The sequence below is a fragment of the Chelmon rostratus genome, chromosome 9 (assembly GCF_017976325.1).
Source record: "Chelmon rostratus isolate fCheRos1 chromosome 9, fCheRos1.pri, whole genome shotgun sequence".
Classification (NCBI taxonomy): domain Eukaryota; kingdom Metazoa; phylum Chordata; class Actinopteri; order Chaetodontiformes; family Chaetodontidae; genus Chelmon; species Chelmon rostratus.
Window position 1 is genome coordinate 21,100,912 of NC_055666.1, and position 23,339 is coordinate 21,124,250.

Genomic DNA, 23,339 nt, shown 5'->3' on the forward strand with positions numbered 1-23,339 from the left:
TATGAACACACACTTTATCATTCCTTCTTTTGCAGTTATTCAAACTGTAACCAAAACACTGAGTGCTTCATTTGCATAGATTGGTCAGCTGTGTGTAAAACGAGAGCTAACCTAAGTGATACATGCACACAAATTGCCCCACACAGCTGTCTCTCTCTCTCTCTTTCTTGTCTGTGACTCCCACAATCCCAAAATCTACATTATGTTTAATATAGATTTTAGTGATACTTGCCTTTGAATGCAGAAGTAATAGCTGCTTAATTCTGCAAACAACGTGGTTTTGTTTTTTCTGCAGTCTTGGCCTTCCAGCTTTGATATCTGTGAATCCTCTCTCTTAATAAAACTCCTGACACAAATGCTGTACTGCCCCTCTCTGTACACTGCTGCCATCTTTTGGTAGGAAACAGACACTTTATGATTTTACAAATGAGGATAAAGCCAACAGGTTCAGATTATAATTTCATTTATTCGGGACCATTAAAGATCATATTAAGCGTACATACTGCCATTTGTTGGATTGTGCAAGATTTAGTTTAAAGCTAAGTTAGATTTTTATTGCTGTTAAGTTATCATTGAACATTTTGTTACTTTCACGTCTTTTATCTTGACCTGAATTTGGATAATTATTCAGCTGTTTGGTTATGTTTTTCATGGTTTTGTGTCTGAATCATTGTTCAGACCCCAGAACAATTAATTGTAGAAAAAATGAATTAATTTTGTTGTTCTGTAAGTGCCCTATATGTTGAGGATACTACCACCAGAGGGTGCTCTCGCACTCTTAGACAAAAATTTGCATCATACATCAACAAAGCGCATGATGAATACAGGCAAAGCAAAAGCTGCAATCATCAGATAAATGGTCAAACTATCAGGTAGCTCTTCTCCATCTCTATCCTCCAAAATAACTACAAGCCATCGGGACACAGATAGTAAATGAAGAATTAGCCCAAAAAGCCTCTGCCTGTCAGCGCAGCTGCTGAATGTGGGTTTGCTGGCTGTTTCCAAGAGAATTGTGCAAATCATCTTTACACAGAGCTGGCCAAGATACACATACCTCTGGTGACTGATGCACAGCAGTCTGAAGTATTGTACAACATTTTGTTCAAATCATTGAAACAATGAATATATCCATGCCATGAGAGCGCTGTTATTATTTGCTTCCATTAGCTATTTTTCCATCTACAAACAACAGATACTGACTGAATAATGGCAGCAGAAATTGTTTGTGAATGTATTTCTCTTCAAATTAAACACAAGGGTGAAATAAAGGATCTGATAAGTACAAGCCCACAAGTCCAAGCTGAGAACTCATCTCTACTCTTTCTGACACATCTCACCTCCAACATCCTGTGGAATACAAGTGAGGTCTGTTCTGAGTAATTAGAAATGCTGTTTGGTCAGAAGACGAGAAATGGCCAGCCACAGCTTGTGTGCATGATTGTAGCTGCTGCATGTGGCTTTGCTTGTTTCCCAGGCCCTCATGCACACTATTTTACAAAGTGCTGTGATACTTGACAGATGAACAACTGATGTTGATCATATTTACATTTCTTTTAAACAATGAATGGTACTGAAAATGCTCTAATGCACGAAATGAAGGGCATTATAACTTGTTTATACATAAACAAGTGCTGCTGAACAGATACCCTCCTTCAAATCTATAAGCTGGATCTGGATCTGGATCTCTAGTAAGTCTAGGATGATCCCTTTGGACACTTTTTATCCTCCACCTCACAGGGCAGAAACACAAGGGAGAAATAAGGGATCTGACAGTTGTGGAGGACACTTAGTAGGTGTCCAAGTTTCTGCCTTGTGAAGTGGAGGATAAATGCCACATGCAGCAACTAAAATCATGCACACAAGCTGTGGCTGGCCATTTCTCACCTACTGACCAAACACCAGCTGAGAACAGACCTCACTTGTATTCCACAGGATGTTGGAGGTGAGACGCGTCAGAAAGAGTAGAGATGAGTTCTCAGCTTGCACTTGTGGGCCAAGTGGTTACAAACGGTGACGCATGAAGCCCCCCATTTTTCCAAAAGAAACGTTAGAAAATCATCAGATCACTCAATCAATACTTCTAGAATCGCACACACATGCCAAGTGTCTATCAGATCCTTTATTTCACCCTTGTGTTTAATTTGAAGAGAAATACATTCACAAACCATTTCTGCTGCCATTATTCAGTCAGCATCAGTTGTTTGTTGATGGAAAAATAGCTAATGGAAGCAAATGACAGCAGGGCTTTCTTATGCTGTAGATATATTCACTGTTATTAAAGATTTGAGCAAAATGTTGTACAATACTTCAGAGAGCTTTGCATCAGTCACCAGAGTTCTATCTTTCTTGGTACAGCACTGTGTAAAGATGATTTCCACAATTATCTTGGAAACAACCAGCAAAGCCACACACAGCATCTATGCTGACAGACAGAGGCTTTTTGATTTTTAAATTCATAGGAAAAACAAAAAGATCTAAAGTTGTTGGGAGTTGTAGTAGTGTCAACAATGTCTCCACCTGTCAACCAGTCTGCCTGACAGAACACAGGCACAACCCCCAAACAGAGTGTATACAAGGTGAACAAACCATAAAACTGCTGTGTGCAACATGAACACCACTGTGTGCTACCTACAGTGTATAACACAACCTGTCTGGGTCTTTAGGATTTCCCAGTGCTGCCAAATTGTTCAACATTGATGTCAAACCCTCTCAGCTTGAGTAGCTTTCTAGATAGATTTGTTTAATGAATTTGAAACACACCCTTAAAAGGTCGTTACAGACCCTTGTGGTGGCTGCATGCTTTCCTGTTTGTTACCACTTCATGCACAACCCGGAAGGTTTAGTATGTGTCAACACGTCAAACCCAGGGGACTGTGTATATTCATGTAGTAAATAATACTCATAGTAATAAAGCAGTTAAATGTAGCAAAACCTCATCAAACTTAGGTGTTTTGGGAGTGGAGAAAATAAAGCTTTGCTAAGGACAACATCTAAACCTTTCTCTATTTTTTTTTCACTGTTAATTCTTGACATTAGAAACAGCAGCTGGCAAATTGTAACCATTATCAATAATAGATCTTATTTCTCATGATATCCAGAACAACTTTGTCGATTATTGTTTGAGGCTTATAAAACAGACACAAATTTGAGCTGTCAAATGCGTTTTATTTCATATAGAAGTGAAGCAGTCATCAGATGTTTGATCAGTAGTCGCAGTGGCCAATGTCTCCATCATAGTGCACAGGAAAGCCGTTTACACATTTGATTATAATTTTCTTGTGGAGTTTATCACCACGGTATTCACAATTGGGATACTTGGCTCTCGGGCTTTTCAGTGTGCAGACAACAATGTCAAAGCACTGACGGCTTTTGGTCATGTTGCCATGTGGCTCTCCCTTGACACAGACAGCTCGCACTGGGTCGATGTCATCAACGATGAAAGTATTGATCTTCTTACACTTATTTTTGTTGGTCTTGGCGATTTTTCTTCCTTGCATCACTTCATCACACTTATTGGCACTCATCTCCTTATTGATATGTTGGCGTTGGAACTTCTTGTAACGACGTCTGATGTCGGCATCCCGAGAGAGCGCAGAGGCAGAGAGCAGCACCAGCAGCAAAGAGATGAACAGGATCCTCATGACTCCCTGGAGACGAAAAGGCAGGAAAAATCGAAAATTAAGGGCAATGGTGGTAGCTAGTGGCATGGCTCTGTGGATGGCAATGGTCCACCCTGAAATATCCTGACAACTATTGGATGGACTGCCATGCAAGTTGTTACAGAGATTCATAACCCCCTCAGAATGGTAAAAAGTTATTTTAAATGTTGAATGTTGTTAGGGCAGTTCTGATTCAACCAATGTTACCAAACGCTGGATTTGACTTAACTGACATTAGTAGATATACAATAACAACAAAAAAAACCCAAAATAACAATAAAAACATTAATAGTGACTTGTAGAGCCACAGCAAAAGATGCATAGACCAAATGCTAAAAACCACAACCACAAGAAACCCTGTGTGAATACTTACCGACGCTGTCATGTTGAAGAGTCAGTTAAAGGGAATAGAAGCCTTCTAACAGCGTGAACGTGGTGGCTCGTTTTTTTCTTCTTTACTTATTTGTACTTTCTGTAAAAAAAAAAAAAACAGAAACGTAGTGATAATTAGTTTTTTTCTCTACTGTAACTCGATAAATGTGTGTAACCTGTAACACAGGTCAGAAGAAGTGTGCTTACCTGTATCACAAGCACTGCTCAGTGACGATGAAGTAGCTGAAAATCGCTGAATCTTTTTATAGTGCTTGGTTTCTTGGCGTGTGAATTCTCCACCCTCAAATGTTCTACACTTTGTCCAATCATACATGACTACAACACTAACCTCATTCAGTCTGCATACACTAATGCTGAGAATCCTTGCTGCTACACCACTACCTGCTTTAAGCAAATTGTGCAAGAAAGCTGTGGGCTAAATACAGTGAAGAATAATGATGACACTCAAGAGTGTGCACCATAATTCCCACTGTTGCATTTGATTACAGCATCAATCCAAATTACTTGTGCTACATTCTGCACATGGGATACATAAAAGAATTATCTCTCCTGGCTCTGCTGCCATCTTATGGTAGGACACCGCTGGTTTTACAAATTACCTGAAGTCACCATGTTAAACCAACCATTAGTTAAGTAGTTCAGATTTCATTAGTCATGCTAGTAGTGTGGCCCTATGGATGGCAACGTCAGCCTGTCAGTCTTCCACTTTGATCCAGACTGAAATATGTCATCAATCATTAATGTTTAATAAATTGCCATGATCATGTCCAGAAGATGACTTTGTGACTTTGGAGATGATCTGACATTTTCTCAAGCACCACCAGCAGGTCACTTCAACTGTAAAATATCTAAACATCTCCTATTGTCTGTGGGGTTGAAGATGCTATGAAAGTGAAGACAGAATTTTTGTAAACAACTGTCAAAAAATAACATGTGAAAAAAGACTTCGAAAAGAAGCGATCATGACTGTGCATCATGTGACAAAACTGAAAATTAGAAAAAACAGATGAACACAAACAAGTAGGTTGACTAGCTGACTAGTCATTTAAAAATTCCTATTCTTACAAGTTTGCCCCCGAAAATACCAGTCAGAAAAACATATTATTTTACTATGTACAATGTACACATTTAAATTACAGGACAATGTATTCATCATGAACAGCAGGCTTTCATTTATCCAGTAATTACTGCTACCTCTTTACCAGAAAACTCTGTTTAAGTCTGACATATTAAAACCTCTCCAAGCATAATGTCTGGTGGAAATAATTTCTGAGGCACATATCAAAATAATCTGGCTCTGCTGTTTCCTCCGCTGCTCTCTCTCTGGCTCCTCTCTCAATTCAGTGAAGTAAGTTTTTATTTCAACCAAACCGGAGTTGGTGGTGATTGTTGGAACAGTGGAAAGATGAACCAAGAAGTTTTTGGTGAGTATTATTTTGTTTCTGCCGAGTTTGAATGAAGTGTTTTACGATGATGAAATTACTGTTTCTGGAAATGGCGTGTGGTGGCTTTGGGGAGAGCAATACAGCAGCTGTTTTTATGAAACAAAAAGGATCTTACTCTTTAACAAAAAGGTCCACCTCTGTTGGGATCATTTCCATAATGATGTCAGACACTTAAAATAACATTCATTTTTTGCCTGTCATTGGAAAAAATAAACACTTTTAGAGGACGTACATTGACAGTGCACAAATAACTGGTCCACCTGGTCCATTGAAGTCTGTTTCACAGCTACCTGCTGCTATCCTCTCATTCAGGACCAATTTCAGAGATTGGTGTCCCCATTAGGCCCCTACACACAAAAACATGGGACAATGGGGTCCATAAATATAGGTAATATTTGATTGGAATTTGTCTGGGACACTGAAGTCTTCCAGGATGTGTGGACCTGCACCGAAAACCCTGATGGACAGTGCAAAATGCTGCACCTTTCAGCAACTTTTACAACTAATGAGTTTAAAACGTCTCTTCTAAGATACACAATGTTTTTTCAGACATTTTAAATTGTGCTCAATTTTGACTGTTTTCTGTGTGTTTACTTACTTTTTAGACTAGTTGACCAGTCTATGTTTAAACTTCTGTTTAATCATCAGAGAAATTAGACGTTAGGAACATCCCTATTCTACATATGTTGCTGTAAAAGTCTCCACTCTTCTCGTTTCAGGTGCCCACAAGATTTTGGAAGCTGGCTCCAGGGATTTGCTGCCATTCATAATAATTTGTGCAGGCACACGCACGCACACACAACATGTAATTAAGATCTCTCACATTTAATTTGCCTCTAGGCACTGAGCAGCTCTCTGTGTGTAGGTCGTTAGCTGCTCTTAATGACTGAGTATGTATCTGGTTCAGGAGCATTTTCACACCTGATGTTGACATCTCAACCTCTGATGTATCAATGCAATCAAAGGTGTTGAGAAAATACAAGATTCAAAACAAACACATGATGCAACCTCCTCGCATTGACTTATGATGCAACCATTGCCACACAGAGAGTTTTGATTTGGTTTACAAGGAATGCCATATTGTTTGAAACATTTGAAAAACCCAGCAAAGTGACTTTCTGAACAATATACAGGCAGACATAAGGCGTGAAATGATCATTCAATTACCAGTACAAGGCTGGATTACTGACAGGCCAAGTGTCCAGGGCCCTCAGAAAACACAGACCCCAAAAACATTCAAAAATAAAATACTTGTATGCAACAGAAAAATGTTGCACTTCCTGTGTTTCAAAACATGTTGCAAGGGAACACCAAAAATAGCCACCATACTTTAATTTACCTTAGAAAAGACAGAATGACAGCTTGCTACCAACAGTTGTTGGGCCGCGGTTACACAAGTAAAACACAACCTCTAACACCACCTGTGTACTGTAGACACTTGTGTTGATTAAACCTGAGATGGACAACTGAAAAAATTAGCTGAAATGTAGACAAAGGATAGGCTAGAGGGATGCTAGAGCAAAGTGCTGTCAGAGCTGTGAGGGGGTCGGGGTCTGGACTTGGAATGCAGTTTCTTGAGTATGTGAATCAGGCATGTTCAAGCTGAAACAGGGTGTCCACTTGCTCTCTGACTGATCGCAATGCTACAACAACTTATAAACTCAGTTCTCACAACTACATTGGTATGGGTGAATTGACCTGCTAAGGGCATAACATGCAAAAATTGTCTCCTGGGCTCCAATAAACCCCCCCCATTCTTTCCACTATGTGAATTTATTCTGTTTGTTTTTTTTCCAATGTTGCAATATTACCTGGTCCCAGGTTTGCTGTAATTTAGAAATATGCAACGACTAAGCACAGTACTGAAATATTGACAGCTTTTAAACTAGACGTTTACATGACCTTATCATGTCAGACATTAAATCTAGGTTTGCATATTCTTGAAGTTTTCGGGGCGCTCCGTTTTATTGAGAGCCCCTCAAAAACCCCTTTTGCAACACCCCCTTTGGCAACTATCACAGCTGCTTTTTTACAGATGGTGTGATGTTCGCTTCCAGAACTTGCTGATATCTAATTGAATCCATGTTCCCCTCTACCAGTGACAGCATGATCAATCCATCCCCGTGGTTAACAGCTAGAGAGGTGTTCATTGAGCAAACATATCTTTGTTTAATCTTTGCCAAAAAGTTCTTTTTCAATTTCATCAGTCATCAGTCCACAGGACTTGAAAAAGTATTTTGCAGTCAAACGAGGGGTTTGATTTGCCTTTCTAGCAATCCTACGAGCAGTTCTCTCTGAAAGCTTTCTTGGTCTTTCAGACCTAAGCTTGACCTGCTCTGTTCCTGTCAACTGCCCATTTCTTAATTACATTACCAAGAGAGGAAACAGCTAATGAAAACGCTGTGCTGTCTTCTTATTGGCTTCTCCTGCTTTGTGGGCATCAGTTAGTTCAATTTGATGCTAGGCAGGTGCTTACAGAAGCCCATGGCTGCTGATTGCTGAGACAAGGTATAAGGAATCACAGTATTTAGAAAGCGTTTCCATTTGCATCACTAGGACATTCCTAACAATGATTGTGATGAAGCCATGGCAAGTTGATAAAGGTCAGAGACCTTGTTAAAAGTTAAGAGTTTTTGTATGGTGCTCCTTTCCCTTTTTAACTCTAAAATTGTACAAAACAAAAATAATACACTGATCTTGCTTAAAATGTTGAAAATACTGTTTCATCTCTAACTTTATTTATAAATTTTGATCATGGGTGTCCAAACTTTTTATACAACTGTATCCTATGAGGCATCTGTGAGAAAATGTGGCATAATTAGCATATAAATTCTTGAGTTAGGGCCAAACATTGGTTGTGTGTGGTCACAGTGACCTTGACCTTTGACCACCAAAATCTAATCAGTTCATTCTTGAGTGCAAGTGAAGGTTTGTGTAGAATTTGAAGAAACTCTCTCAAGGCATTGCTGAAATATCACGAGAATGGGGCAGAGATCGCAGGGACCTTTTATGCGTCTGGCCATAGCTGTGGTCGAAAAACCCTCCAGATGTTCATTTCACCTATAACAGGCCTGCACCATCCAACACTTCAGAGGTCAACAGGTCACTAATGATGTCAAACACATCAACAGAGACACTGAGGTAAAGAATTAAGATAGAGATTGACTGATTATCGGCTGGGCCGATTATCAGCGCCGATATTTGAAGTTTTGATGTATATCTATATCAGCCTTTTTTTAAATCCAACGGGCCGATATCAAGAAATCAATTAAAAACTGGGTTATTTCGGCTCAGATGCAGCCGCCCCTCTCTCCTGCCACTTCTGTCTCCAGCATTGTTCCGCCCACGGCACCATCTGATTGGTTAAGCAAGCCAAACTGAAGCGAAAGCTGTCCTCACACACACAGCAGAGAGGGAGCTCCCCACAGTTTTTCCACACAAAAAGTTTTCCACACAAGCGGCAGCCTTGCTAGCTTGTAGTCCCTCCTGACATGTCTGTGAAGTACTTGAAAAAAGGCTGCTGATAATATCAACAGTCAAATAGTCTGTGATAGTAAAAGCATGTGTGTGATTGAGAGAGAGCGTGTAAAAAACTCAATTCACTTGTTTTATTGTAGGGAAGCACGCTAAGGTGGAGGCTGATTAGTTTTTACCATAACATTAGTTTGCCGGTGTGGCTCTAAACGCTGAGCAGACTATGTATTAGCAATGGGGACAATGTATGTGATGTGGAGAATAGTGCGTTGTTTGCGTCAAAGTCACATGAAAAACTCTACAGCTCACGCCTACGACAATAACGTAACGTTAAGATGCTGAGATGAAGGCTGACTAGCTTTTAGCATAACATTAGCTCGCCGGTCCTGCTCTAAACACTCAGCAGACTCAATGAGAATAATTTCAGTTATATTTAAATGTTGAATGATTTCAGGTAGCTATTTGTTTAAGTTTTTATTCAACTTTATAAGAGATGCTTCTGAGCCTAGGAACTCCATGCACTTCTGGAGCTATTTATTTTCTGTTTGTTTGGTTAAATAAACATGTTTTAGGCATTTAAACAAAGAAAACAAATTGTTTGTATTATTCAACATTTTTACACCAATTTTTACACTTTCACTGCAAATAAATATATATCGGCTCCAGATATCAGTTATTGGCCTCCTTACCTACTAATAATCTGTATGGGTATCGGTCGATCTCTTGAAGTATACAGACAAGGCCACTACAGCAACAACAACAAAAAAAGAAACTAAACGGATACAGGGGATGCAGCCATGCACTGAGAATACAAGGGAAATGTAATTAATATGTACTAGATCAGATATTGCTCAAGTTTCTGTTCTGAAGAAATAAAGGATTCACTACAGATGGTCACCAACTAACGCAATGAAATATTCCAAAACTTCTGTAATTCATCAGGTGAGCTACACAAGGCACGACATTGGCCGGCTTACTGACCCCACCTAAGGAGATGCTGCTGCATCGCTTTGCCATGCATTACAACACAAACCCAAATAATCAATGATAAAATTCATTGGCAACTATTTTTATAACTGATTTTCACATATTTAATCGATTCTCGGTTGCAACCCAAGTATAGTACATTAGGAGTTGGGCCCTTGGCAGGGCTTAGATAAATATGGCTGGGTCAAATTTCAGGCCTTTGTAGCATCCTACTACAAGGTCCCAAAACAGCCAAACCAAGCCCAAAATGAGGGAGGGAAAGGGAAAGGGGAGAGAGAGAGAGAGACAGAGAGAGAGAGAGAGAGAGAGAGAGAGAGAGAGAGAGAGAGAGAGAGAGAGAGAGAGAGAGAGAGAGAGAGAGAGAGAGAATAGGGAGGTCAGTGAGAGGCACGAGAGGAGGTCAGTGGGGAAATGAGAAGATAAATCAGCTGTTTGACCAAGAGTTCTGGTAAGAAAGCTGCCAGAGCTCAGCAGCGTCACATTTTAACCTCCTCTCTCTGATGATGGAGACCCTGGAAGAATCTCAACTCTGCTTCCCACAGCTGCTCAACGCCTCCTGCAGAAAGCCGAAGAGTCCTCAGACAGGAGCTATGCTCTTCTGCTTTCTCTGCTTCATCGCTCTGCTCACTGGAGCTCTCAACCTGCTGGTCATCATCTCCATCTCCCACTTCAGGCAGAGATATGCGCCTCAGCGCCTGTTTTAATTATAAGTGCCTGTTTTAATTATAATCACTGCTCTTATTTCTCAACCACTATAGTTAGTGGCAATACTGTTAGTGTTAATATTCATGAATGATGATATTCTCTCACTCCAGGCAGCTCCACACCACCACCAACCTCGTCCTCCTCTCTCTGGCTGTCTCAGACTTTCTTGTGGGCCTTGTGGTGATGCCGGGTGAAATCATCTTAACAGAGACCTGCTGGTTCTTGGGTGACCTAATGTGTGCCGTGTATTATTTGCTACCCTTCATCATTATCTGTGCCTCAGCAGCAAGCATGGTGCTCATATCAATCGACCGCTATGTGGCCATTTGTTACCCTCTGCAATACCCCACCAAACTCACTCCAAAAACAGTCAGAATCTGTGTTTGTCTGTGTTGGATCTACTCCCTTTTTGTTAGCATTATTCTCTTCTATGACCACCTGAAACAACCAGGCAGGTACAATTCTTGCTATGGAGAATGTGTGGTTAACATTGCAGGAGATGTGGACCTTGTTTTCAATTTCATTATTCCCATATTTATCATTGTAAGTCTGTATTTGAGAGTGTTCATGGTGGCCGTCTCTCAAGCTCGGGCCATGCGCTCACACGTTACAGCTGCCACAGTCCAGCGTTCACAGACTGTAACTGCTAAGAGGTCTGAGCTGAAAGCAGCCAGGAATCTTGGTGTTGTTGTGGCTGTGTTTCTGATGTGTTACTGTCCATATTACTGTGTCTCTCTCGTGGGCGGCAAAATAATGATCGGCTCTTCAGCTGAGGCCTTGATGAGTTTTCTGATGTATTTTAATTCCTGTCTCAACCCTGTGATCTACGCTCTTTTCTACCCCTGGTTTAGAAAAACTATTAAACTCATTGTCACACTTCAGGTAATGCAGCCTGGCTCCTGTGATGCCAACATACTGTAGCGAGACGACAACGTATTTTCTGTGAAGGGGGAAACCACTGAAGTGAAATGAACAGGATTAAGTCTAAGCATACAGCAATGCTGTAGTGACAAAATAATCTCAACTCAAGGTCCCATTACTAGTGTTTTCAAGGACTGCAGTGAGATGTGGTGCAAAAGCCAGGAAAAGAAGTGGACTTTGAGTTTATTTTGTCACATATACTTTTCCTGAGGTCAAGAATGATCTTTAATAATCAAGTAATACTGTTGTGCATGTGTCGTATATGTAATAATGATAAATGAAAACATGTATTAAAAAAGCTGTGTTGCATAAGAGAAGATGTACTTTATTGTCCCTTTGTGTAAACTTCTCTTGAGCTCTATGTCACAAAGCATTCATCTCCTAATGTACTAAGCATTATACATTGAAACAGATAAAAAAGACAAGGCAAGAACAATACAAATGAGTTTTTACATCTGTTAAATTGACCTTTCCATTCATTATTTTCTGAGCCTCTTTGATAACAGACATTTCATATAAAAACTGAAGAGAATGGTGTTTTTTCCTGGCTATATTCTTCATAGTAGTCTGCACAAGACGACTGAGTTTAGAATTACTGTCAGATTATCTGTTAAACTGACTGATAAAAACATAATTCTATCGTCTCTACCTTAAAAAAAAGCTTTACAGTGTATGGTGAGACTTGCGTTTTGTTTTATCAATGTACATTACATTTCATACCAAATGCAAAATATAAATTAAGTAAATGCCACCCCCACCATTGTCTCACACACTCACCGTAGTGCTTATGAGTGAGATCTTACTTTCTGATAATTAAATTGAACTCGTTAGCCAGGATTATGTTATGTAATTATTAATACATTTTGTGAAGTATGGTTGTTCATTACTGGCTGTTCATTACTCTTCTCTGTCACTGCTGCCATCATCTGGTGGATAGCAGATGGTTTGAGGATTTAACATCAGCACAAGAGGTTTTGACTTTTGTATTTTCTTTGTCCACTGATGTATATCATGCAGGCAGTGCAATGACACCTCGATGGGTTCATCTTCATAGGATTGTACCGGGTTAGCTGGCTGAATGTGTGCTATGTGCAAATGTCAGTCAATTATAATAAACAAAATTGTTTCAAGGGAAAAAAAAACAGCTGGTTGATCTTGCACCAGACTATTGTCTGTAAATTTGTCCACCAAAAGTGGCCACAACTATTTGATCTATTCTATCAATTTCTCCCATATTTAAAACAAAAATAGGTACATAATTAATGAGTCGATACTGCTCTGTTAGGTCTATCAGAATATTGTTATATAATTTATCTATAGATTGAAAAGTAGCTAATGAAAGCACATACAAGGTTTATGTTGTATACATATTGTTTCAAAAATGACAAACATCGTTACAAAAAGTGACACTTTGTTTAAGTTTGTTTGTACTTTTAGTGTTGCAGAACTTTATACAGGAGATTTTTACACGTTCCTTGGAAACAACAAGAAAAAGCCAAAGTTACAGCAGCTATACTGGCAGATGCAGGATTAGTTGGTAAACTGTATAGTATTTAACACAACATATAAGTAAGACAACAGACTAATTTTCACATCAACAGGAAACAGTGCATATATCACATATGTATAACATCTTATAATATATAAAAGTACTACAAAGCGTATACTGTGATATAGGTACAGTACTGACTACGCTTCCATGCAAACTAATATTACACTATTATTCCAAATACGACAATATTCAGAATTTTAAACGGGTCATGTACACAGCATATTGCAATTGGGCTTTCTGAATGAGGCCTTATTACGAATGTAGCATTTTCCCATGAAAACGTCTGGGATATGCCGACATTTTGGGGGTTTTAGGAGCATTTAAACACGGCCTCTTGTCTGTTACTGTCAGCCCAGTGCTGGGGTAGAGACGCATGCACACGTTCAAGCATTATGAAAGAGTTGGATATCAACAGGAATGAATGAAAGAAAGCGGCCGGCTGTGTCCAATAATGGCACGGCTGGACACACAAGGGAATATTCGAGGAATACTGATTTTCGTTGACCATGTTAACGTTTAGCAGTGATGTTACCTTTTTCGGAATAAGGGCTAAAAAGCTTAATATTTTGCGCATGAAAGCACCAATGCATGTATCAAATACATGACTTACCAACTCTTATCCACATGCATACAACAGGGCTTAAACTATTCCACTAACTTACTAAAGTTCATGACTCAAGAACACACTGAGCAGGTTGTTAACAAATCACAGACAACAGGTGACTGAACGGGCAGTAAATGCAACAACATGAAACTCAAACAAATTATTCAAGCAATTCAAACAAGGCGAGAGCTTCAACGTCCAAGCAAACGAGCTGTGATATACAGCAACAACACGCAGACTGCCATGAGAAACATTTAACCATTAAATAGCAAATAAAAGACAGACGGACGGACGGAGAGTGTTTATGACTCACTGTTTTGACGTTGAGGGCCATTATCCTGTCTTTCATGAAGTATCCATAACATAAGTTGTCGCGCTGTTGCTGTGAAGGTCAAATTGTTTGTTGCCAGAACTCCATCGCTGCTAGCTAACTAACGTTAGCCAAACATGACGCTGTTGTCATTAGCAACACTGGAATACAAACTAATTCTCCCGGTTGTTTCATCGTCAGTTAGGTAACGTAAAATATCCTGTTGTTTGTTGCGAGGCTAGAGTACGAACGGCTTCTAAGTTTACTCCAGAGGTTTAATTTCCAAAAGACTAGTCCATCAACAGTTTCATATTAGCATGACAATGGCGGCATCTGATCATCTTAATCCGCAGACGCCAACTTCACCTGGCGTCACTTCGCGATGGCTGCAATATCATGTTTGACCACACGGGCGGGCTGACATTTACAGAGCGAGCCGCTACACCACAGTGGGGGCGCTGTTTCACTAGTTTGAGAAAATTTGCAAAAAATGAAGAAGTCATGGCTGTAACGTGACAACAGAGTGTCAGTTGAAAAAACTGTGAAAAAAGAAATTTATCATTTGAAATTACTGTGGTTTGTTGCCACTGACCCAAACAGGACAGGAGCTTTATTCAAAGTGACCAAATACTGGTTGAGTAGTTCAGTTTTCAATTAAGCAAAAGCTTCAGGGGTCACCGGACTGTAATTATACCTGGAATCATATGCAATTTAACACCACATTAATATGGAGATTTTGTCAATGCTCTCATCATCCATGTTGTTGAGAGCAGATCAAAAGGAAATAAGGAGGGTAAATAACAACTTTGTGAAGACAATTTTAAGAGAAAAAAGGATAAGTATTGGTCATATAATTTGTTTTAGCCTTTAATTCATTGGCCTCATTTACACAGACATTAATTCCATGTCTTCCCAGCACAGTTTCCTATGTGTTGGTCAATTTCTTGAAATGATTATCTCAGTATCTAGAAAGAATAAGGGAGATTTGTCCACCACCACTAATTTTTTTCTACAAAAACTAGTAAAACCGGTGATATGTGCAATGTTATTGGAAGCAGGCTTCAATAATCTCAGCTAAGTAGCTGAGTTCAGTTCATCTATATGGGAGATATTGTTGCACAAATTTGGATATGCAGTCAAAGATTCATTTTTCAAGAACTCAGACATAGTTGAGCATAGTTTCAATGGTAGTTTAATTTTAACATTCAACATAAGTATCAATTATCATCACTCACATATTCATGTTTTTTAACCTAAAACCTGGAAAATGGAAATTACTGACAAAACGGTTATTTTGCTGTCAATAACCGATAACTAGGGTGTTTGAGTGTAGTCACAATAGAGAGCTAAACCTTTAGGATGAGGAACAGAGGGGTTGGATAGAGCAAAGAGAATGGGGCAAAAAGATGAAAGCTCAAATTGCTGTGAAAACAGTAATGGAAGGAAAGAATGAGAAAAATGAAAGGGGGAGAGATGTGAGATTGAATGGTTGACGCAAATAAAGGAGATGTCTTGGATGAAGACGTGGGGAGAAAGGCAGGAAGGTTGGATAAATATGTCGGCTATTATTGATTGGGTGAGCCCATCGCCACAGTTTTTTTGCTAATTTAATATTCTGCCTCTGAAGAGCGAGTGTGACTCTGTGAGTCAAGGGTTTATTTTGACCAATGCAGAGGCTGTGATTGAACAGTGAAAAGAGTAACCACGACAGTTTCAGTGAGTTTTATTTTGTTTCTGCTGAGTTTGAATGAAGTGTTTTATGATGAGTTAACAAGGACAGTAAGCTTGTCTGAGTTTGGTAAAAGAGAGAAAATTTCATTCACAAGGCGCACGATTGTACTTCTCTGTTTATTAAGGAAAACGGGTGTAAGAATATTTCCTTTCTTGATATTTTGTGAGTTTGTTTATTGGACTACTAAACAAAGCAAACTCGCCGATCACACACATCTCTCAGCTAAATCTACTGAGGGGCACACCTGCGTGAATTTATGAGCAATCGCTGGTTGTTGGGCTGATGGTGGCCGGTTGGAATTTAGCATGTCGCCCAACCCTAGAGTGGAGGGGAAAGGTGTGAGGAAAAGACGTGTGAAGAAGGATCTGGTAGAAAGAACAGAAGGTGTGGAAAACTGACGCTGACAGACAAGGATAATACTGATATATCTCAAACCCAGAATAGAAGAATTAACTGTAGAAGTGTGACAATACTTTGCACCTGTTGTAAACAAAGCAACAATGTATAAAGTAAACAATACAGTAGTAGTTACATTATAGTCTTTCGTTATACTTTTAATCATGTTAGTCATCTATGGAGAGTATTTTTCAGCTGTGTTGTGGCACCCTGGTCCAAATCTGATTCTTTCACGAGTAAAAGTTACAGAAGACGAGAGCAGTCTGTCTTTTGGTCTATAAATGTAAGCCACTTTTTTAACCTCCACCCAACAGCATCAACGTGGAAATTTTAAACATTAACAAATCAACACCTTAAAAGTGAAAATCTTGCAAGTACATGCCCTGTGGAAAAATCTGGTTCTCCGTTTGCACCTTAAACACATCTTGGTCCACCTAACAGCCAGACCTGCATGGTATAATGTTGCCATATAACACAGTGAACGCATCACACATTAACACTGTAAGAGGAAAAAAAAAAGGTCCTTGTTGATGCTGCAATTTCACATTCTACATGAGGCGATGAAGAAACGCTTCCTACAACAAACTTCATCCCAAAAGGACTGTGACATGATTAAGGCTTCTCTTGTTTTCTAGTTCTACACATTTCACTGGGCCTGCCCACACAACCAGAGAAGGAGGGGAGGGGTGTTTATCTAATGTAAGCATCAGTCCCTTTGCGAACTTAGGAAGGCCACCGAAGCATTTTGATTGCGTTGCCATGGAGACGGGAGTCAACAGCCACATGTGACACAACAATGCCTTTATCCATCCAAAATGGTCAAACATTCAGTAGCAGCTGTTGACAATATCACAGCAGCATTTTTCAGTTTCAGAATAAGTACACCAAGGCACTTCAACTCATAGAAATCAGTTTCAGTCAGATTTTTGACTGACTTCTCCGTTAAGGCAAACACAGTTGACTTTGGCACAATGGCTTTATTCTAAACAGCTTCCCTGCCCAGCTGAAAATGTTGTTTTGACCGTTTTTTTCCGGTAGTTTAATGTCTTGCTGCAGTGATGGAAAGTGCACCTGTCACAGTGTGACATCACTTTTTCAGCATGGCGTCAAGTTACGTCCTGTTACGTGAATGGGTGCTTTGATTAAAAATGGCTTCCTGTTTCCACCGCAATCAATGCTCTGAGTTTTCAGGACTTATCAGGGATTTGCTTGGTATCTGTTTCAGAGCTCATTTTGATTCTCAAACATCCCAGTATACTGACTTCACTGCGGTTAATCTGAGTGAGGATTCCAGTTTTGTGATGTTTAATTCTTAACGATAGCAGATTCAGCTTTTCATGTCAAACCTCATGTGGCTCCATGTGTGGTGTGCAACAGCAAACTGAAGAATAACACAGTATTAGAACAAACTGTTAAATCATCTCCGTGGAAAGAGTCTTTTATGTTTTCTCAAAGAACTCGCATGTGAGGAAGATGTCCATTATATAGTGAAGCAGGTTAGCTAGGCACATACAGTTTCCTTTTTTCTCCAAGAGAGAGTGCAACAAAAGACTGCCACCTTTTCCTTGTTGTGGAATCCAGGAGGCTCTTCTCTCTCAGCCCTCCTCTCTCAGTGTCCAAAGCCTCCCACACATCAGCACTCACATTAACATCATGCAAATACACGTGGAAAATATAAAATTCATTGGGTTAGGGTATATATTTATATAGATTTATACATACATATAAATTCATATACTTTTAAGGAATGTTAATCTATTTTGCTGTGTATTTTTTCTCATTACAAGGCACAAAATAACTTTTCATACTATGTAACACAATATATAATCAACATATTAAAAAAACAACTTATCAGTCCTTTTATCATCTTTTAGAAAAAAAAATCCATAATAAAAATAAGTTCTATGCTTTTTCTCACTTATATCTTACAATATATTTTCTCTCTGTCAAAAAACACGCACACATGTCCCATTTTTGTTTTTGTTTGTGGTTTCTCTTGGCAGCAAAATTGGTGGCGGTCAAACTGAATGTGTAAAAAAAAAACAAACAAAAAACAATCACATGATGGTGGTGCTCATCAATGTGGAAAGATCTCAGAGCGACGGCCTCGTTGACGTGTAGAATTCACAAAATGGCAGCGGTGGGTGTTGCAAAACAAACGAGCAAACTGCGGTGCTGTTACAATGGGCACTTGGAGCAGCCACATTCCAGAGCAGTTTCCATCTCCTCGGAGTACGAGGTGCCGTCGGTGCAGCGGAAAACCGCCTTCCTCCTTCTGGTCTTGGTGACGCCGCAGCAAACGCCTGTGGGTGCCGCCGCCTGGCAGGATCGGGGACAATCCATGCGGGGAATCTTGCTGGTGGATGTGCATGTTCTCAACGGGTGGTGGCGCTTCAGCTGCTCCCTCACCATCTCTCCTTGACATGTAAGCTCTGAACATTAATGAAAATAAGGACATGATGTAAATTATTCATATGTGTCAGATCTTGAGATCATTTTCTATCTCCTCTTCTAATAGTCTCCATTTTACCTGTGTCACAGGTAGGTCCGGTGTACCCTGGCTGACAATGGCAGACGGGCTCTCCTGCCTCTGACACCCGACACTCCCCGTGTCCGCAGCGCTGCCCCCTGCAGGCTGGAGGCTCCTGCCGTCGATCGCAGTACTGACCCTGGAAGCCATCGCTGCACTTGCAACTGTAGGACTGACCCTTCGGCACACACACACCATGAGTACATCTGGAGTGAGAAGAAGGAAAGAGGGACAGTTTTACTCCTGATTGCTTTAAGACTGGCATGACCACATGACTTGCCACAGCTCATTTTCTGAACTGATGAGCAACAAGGAAAGCTCAACAAAGGAAACTGTACTTGCATAAACATCCACACTTTCTCCTTTTTTTCTGATTAGTCAAATTTATTTGAGTGCATCTAATGAAAGCTCCCAAATGTTTCCACAACTTTTCATAGGATAAATGTAAAAAATTAGATGTGCATGCATCCCTGATGATACACTCTTAAGCTGTTTTCATGTTAATTTATCAAAAACTGTAATGTCACTTAGGACTGTAACAACAAAAAACAAATCAAGACCCAAATCAAACAGTCCAAGACCCAAAGATATTCAACTAACAATGATATAAAAGAAACACAGTTATGTGTTTGAGAAGATGTAACCATTAAGTCTTACAAATAAAAATAAAGGAAATTAATTATTAACTAACACAGTTATTGAAGATTAATTTTCACCTGATCAACTAAATGCGCAACTAGCTGCAGCAGCAGGGTTAAGTACAGACAGCACATGCATATGACTTTCTACATTCACACATTTCAGCTCAGCCTCTAATGACTGGACTTACCTGTTGTTCTGGCAGGGGCTCGGTGCTGTCGTCTGGTCACACAGGGCCCCGCTGCGTCCTGGAGGACAGTCACATGTTACCCCCGTCTCTCCTCCCTCCCTGCATGCACCCTGGGCACACACACTGCAGGCATGACACCCTGCAAGAATGGCATCACCCTAGTGAGAGAAGAGGAAAGGGAGAAAATACTGTTAGTGCAGACGAGGGTAGAGGGGGTGTAACCTGCCAAACAGTTTGATGTTGCATGAATGCTGCAGCCTTCATCAGCACCAGTCCAGTGTAAATATAGCTCCTCAATGGAGAGATGACATATGTTTTTTCATGGGAAATGTGACTTAAAAATCTTTGAGCCCAGTCAAAATGCTTTCTACTGCTGCTTATATTATTAAAATGAAGTCCTTATTTGGACTGATCTTGAGCATGAACATCTTTTCTGCATTCCTAAAATAAGATTTTGCACTATGATTGCCGACATAAGAGCGACAAGCTCAAAAAGTACAGTCTATAAATGATGCTTTTAAATCTGGCCCATGTCCTGACCTTCCCCTCGACCCCTTGTGGTCGCGCCCCTCCTGCTGCTCGGTAACTCAAGTCTTGAGCCTCGCCGTTGATTCGGACGTTGTGGATACAGCCATTAAAAGCCTGAGGGGCGCGTTCAGGGCCGGGCCGCAGACCTGAGGCCACCACCTGTGATGGTACGCCTGGGAAACGGAGGCAGGAAGTTATGGAAAAAGAAGAAAGAGAAAAGCGTAATGAGAGCGTATTGGAAGGAAATAAGAGAAACAGAGACAAAAAAAAAAGGCAAATTCAAACGAGGATTGCTTGATTACTGTAATACACTTCACTCATCTCTGGTTTCCTTCTTGATTGATTTTTACAGTAAAATACGATGCTCCAACAAGAATACAACATCGTACTGCAGCTCTCACTATTGCACAATAACATGTTTCTTCCTGGCACTTGAGGAAAAAGTCAGACTTCTTCTCTTATTCCTTTTTTTGAGGAAAAGTTCCACAAAAACAGCTGACTGTATTCGCATGTGCCCATGCACGGAAAACATGTAATCACGACCGCAAAAAGGAAGTGCAGGGCGGACAAAAGTAACATCTGTGTGCTCGGAACATGTGCCTACGAACACAGATTGATGTGTGTGCGTACCTCCGATGTAAAGCTGGGTGTTGTGGTCGACGGAGGGCTGACGCGCCAGCTTGCCCAGACTCTTGGGGGCACCGTTATCCACCACGAGGCTCAGTGAACGGTTCTGAATCAACAGCTCAACCGTGTGGAAAAGCCCATCATTCACTGACTCCACACTGTAACAAACACACACACACACAGAAAAAAAAGGAAGGGGAGATTTTCAGTATGGTTCCTATTATGATAAATTACTGTTGAATTCTACACCAGACAGGAGAATTAGGGAAGAAAAAACATGATAGAGCAAATTGGAAATGCTAGACACAAAACAGACTCCAAACATTTTCAAGTCAAACATTTTTTTTTCTTTGTTTTGTTGTGTTTGCAAATCGACCAAACTAAATGAAAAAGAAATTAGGGAAACCTGTGTTGAAATGTTATTCTCAGACATAAAACAGACTGATTACATCCTCCATACAGTGTTCTTTTGGAAGGGGATTAAAATGTAGCCTTGATCTAGGCCACAGTTTCCTACCATGGGGGATGAGGCCCACAGTGGGTCCCCCCGCAGCACACAGTGTAGCTTACTGTGATGGGCTGGAGCCTTGGGGCGAGACTAAATTTCTACAATTTAATGGTCAGACTCAACCGGTTTGGACCCTTGTGTTACATGCGGAGGCTCTCTTACTAGGGCGCTGATATGTTTTGAGGAAATGAATGTTTCCACTGACGCGGAGCCTGCAGTGAACCAGGATCATGACCTTTTGCACCCTGTCTGACCCTGGGAAGAAAGTGTGTGTGTTTGTGTGTGAACGTGTGTGTCTGAGATTCCCCACTAAACAGTTTTTGCTGGAGGGGAGACAGACAGCTATAGAGACAGTGGTTTGGCACAGTGATAAGAGGGAGAGAGAGCGAGGGTGAGGGACAGAGAGGGAAAGAGAGGTGGATGGTGGGGTAGTGAAGTCGACTGTGCCTCCGTTCACCCGAGTTCTTCCCTGCCTGAACCCGGAGAAAACGAGTAGAACATCAAAAACACAAAAGAAGAAACGAAGCCACTCTTTCCGTCGGTGGTCTGCTTCAGACTCCCGCAGATAAACATCAAGACAATACATCCCCTTGTTTGCAACCATCATTGGCTTACTAGCTACGGAGCCTCAAGTCAGCTTTGATTGACAGCTGTTTATAAAGTGTTCAGATTACAGTGATGTTACATTAACAACCAATGGAGCAGGGCTGTGAGTTCTGGAGGCGGGCCAGCGTGACTTTCATAGAAAATGCTGACCACACAGCAGGAGAAAAACAGGGAACAGAGCAGATGCTGTAACATTAGAAGGAGAGGAAGGAAAAGAGATAATCATGATTAAAGAGATGGAGAAAAGATTATGGTTACGATGGTAAAGAAAGAGGATGGAGATGGAACAGAAAAGCCGGCTGTTAATAGTCAGAAAGTACAACGGTGCAAATAAGGGACCAATGTGTAGGATTTAGTGGCATCTAGTGCTGAGGTTGCAGATTGCAAGCAACTAAATACCCCACGTCAAGCATGTAGAAGAAACTACAATGGAATTCCATGAAAAACGTAAAAGGCACTCTGTAGAGCCAGTGTTTGGTTTGTCTCTTCTGGGCTTCTGTAGAAACATGACGAGACATCGGAAGAGGACCCGTTGCATCTGTAGATATAAAGAGCTCATTCTAAGCTAGTGTTTGTGTTTTTATGAATACTTTTGTGTTGTATTTACGTGTTTGTCTCTTTGTCTCTCTCTATGTGTGTACATGCGTCTTTGTACACTGTGTTGTGTACATTTGCATGTTTGTGAGTGCGTATGTGTCTATGTGTGTGTCAGGCTGTGTATGTGTGTGTGTGTGTGTTTAGCAGCCCAATCTGATTAAAATGATGTTCAGCAGACAGGCATCCCAGTCCCATATTGCCGTGGTAACCTCAATTAGTCATTGCTGAGACGGCAGCTGCTGAACGGCGAGCTCCTTCGCTGTTTTCTTTCCCTCTTTTTTTTAGCTTCCATTAAGCCCGGCCGGCCAGCTCAGATGGAATTTGTACTTTTCAGGAGTGGATTCGTAGCGTTTTGATGTCGACTCTCAGGAACGAGCGCTCGTTGTTTCGGGCCTATAAAGTTTCAGTATTAGAATGTCTGAATTGCCTCTGAGCGTTTTAAACCTATAATGTTCAAGGATTGTGGGATTGTTTGTTTTATCCGCAGTCCTGTGGTTTCTACGAGCCACATTCAGGTCAGACATTCAGTCACTTTTACTCATCTACATGTGGCTATAAAACCCATTTGTAAGACTTGTATCTAAATAGAAACCACATACAGAAGTTGTATCACAGCTACAATCTTTTAACACAACTTCCATAACTCATTTATTTCAGAAGGCAAAGATCAGAAGTGAACTGTGTTCATCTGTTGGTGTGCATGAGATGTGGCAATAGAGGTAAGCATTGGGTACAGCGATTTAGGGTGGACACAATAAGAGGAACACCTGCATCATGTCATGAACACCAATACATGTTTTACTGGACATGTTTTGATTCAGTTTGGTAGCTCTTCTCAAAGGCGTACCTAATGACCCCTGAGTATCTTTGGACCTGTTACTCATTTTAGTTTACCTTTTGGCTAATTTCCTTCTGAAATGTAACCCGTTTGCACTG

General features: G+C 40.5%; 3 protein-coding genes across 3 annotated transcripts in view; 1 reads left to right on the forward strand and 2 right to left on the reverse strand.

Moving 5' to 3' along the window:
- Positions 1–3,167: 3,167 nt before the first annotated feature.
- LOC121611940 (ribonuclease-like 3) lies at positions 3,168–4,271 on the reverse strand. Its single transcript, XM_041944674.1, has 3 exons — positions 4,239–4,271; positions 4,033–4,131; positions 3,168–3,647 (listed from the first exon to the last, which is right to left on the reverse strand). The coding sequence occupies exons 2-3, from the start codon at positions 4,042–4,044 to the stop codon at positions 3,204–3,206; spliced, it is 456 nt and encodes a 151-aa protein (XP_041800608.1). The 5' UTR covers positions 4,045–4,131; positions 4,239–4,271; the 3' UTR covers positions 3,168–3,203.
- Positions 4,272–10,455: 6,184 nt separating this feature from the next.
- On the forward strand, positions 10,456–11,584 carry LOC121611648 (trace amine-associated receptor 13c-like). Its single transcript, XM_041944296.1, has 2 exons — positions 10,456–10,631; positions 10,774–11,584. Exons 1-2 carry the CDS (start codon positions 10,459–10,461, stop codon positions 11,582–11,584), a joined length of 984 nt encoding a protein of 327 aa, XP_041800230.1. The 5' UTR covers positions 10,456–10,458.
- A 3,450-nt stretch (positions 11,585–15,034) lies between these two features.
- Positions 15,035–23,339, reverse strand: part of slit3 (slit homolog 3 (Drosophila)) — a 241,586-nt gene continuing 233,281 nt past the window's right edge. The window contains exons 34-38 of the mRNA XM_041943676.1: positions 20,696–20,850; positions 20,078–20,238; positions 19,538–19,695; positions 18,709–18,914; positions 15,035–18,610 (exon numbers count right to left, since the gene is read on the reverse strand). Coding sequence (XP_041799610.1) covers positions 18,357–18,610; positions 18,709–18,914; positions 19,538–19,695; positions 20,078–20,238; positions 20,696–20,850 — 934 coding nt within the window. The 3' untranslated portion in view covers positions 15,035–18,356. The remainder of the gene's footprint in view (positions 18,611–18,708; positions 18,915–19,537; positions 19,696–20,077; positions 20,239–20,695; positions 20,851–23,339) is intronic.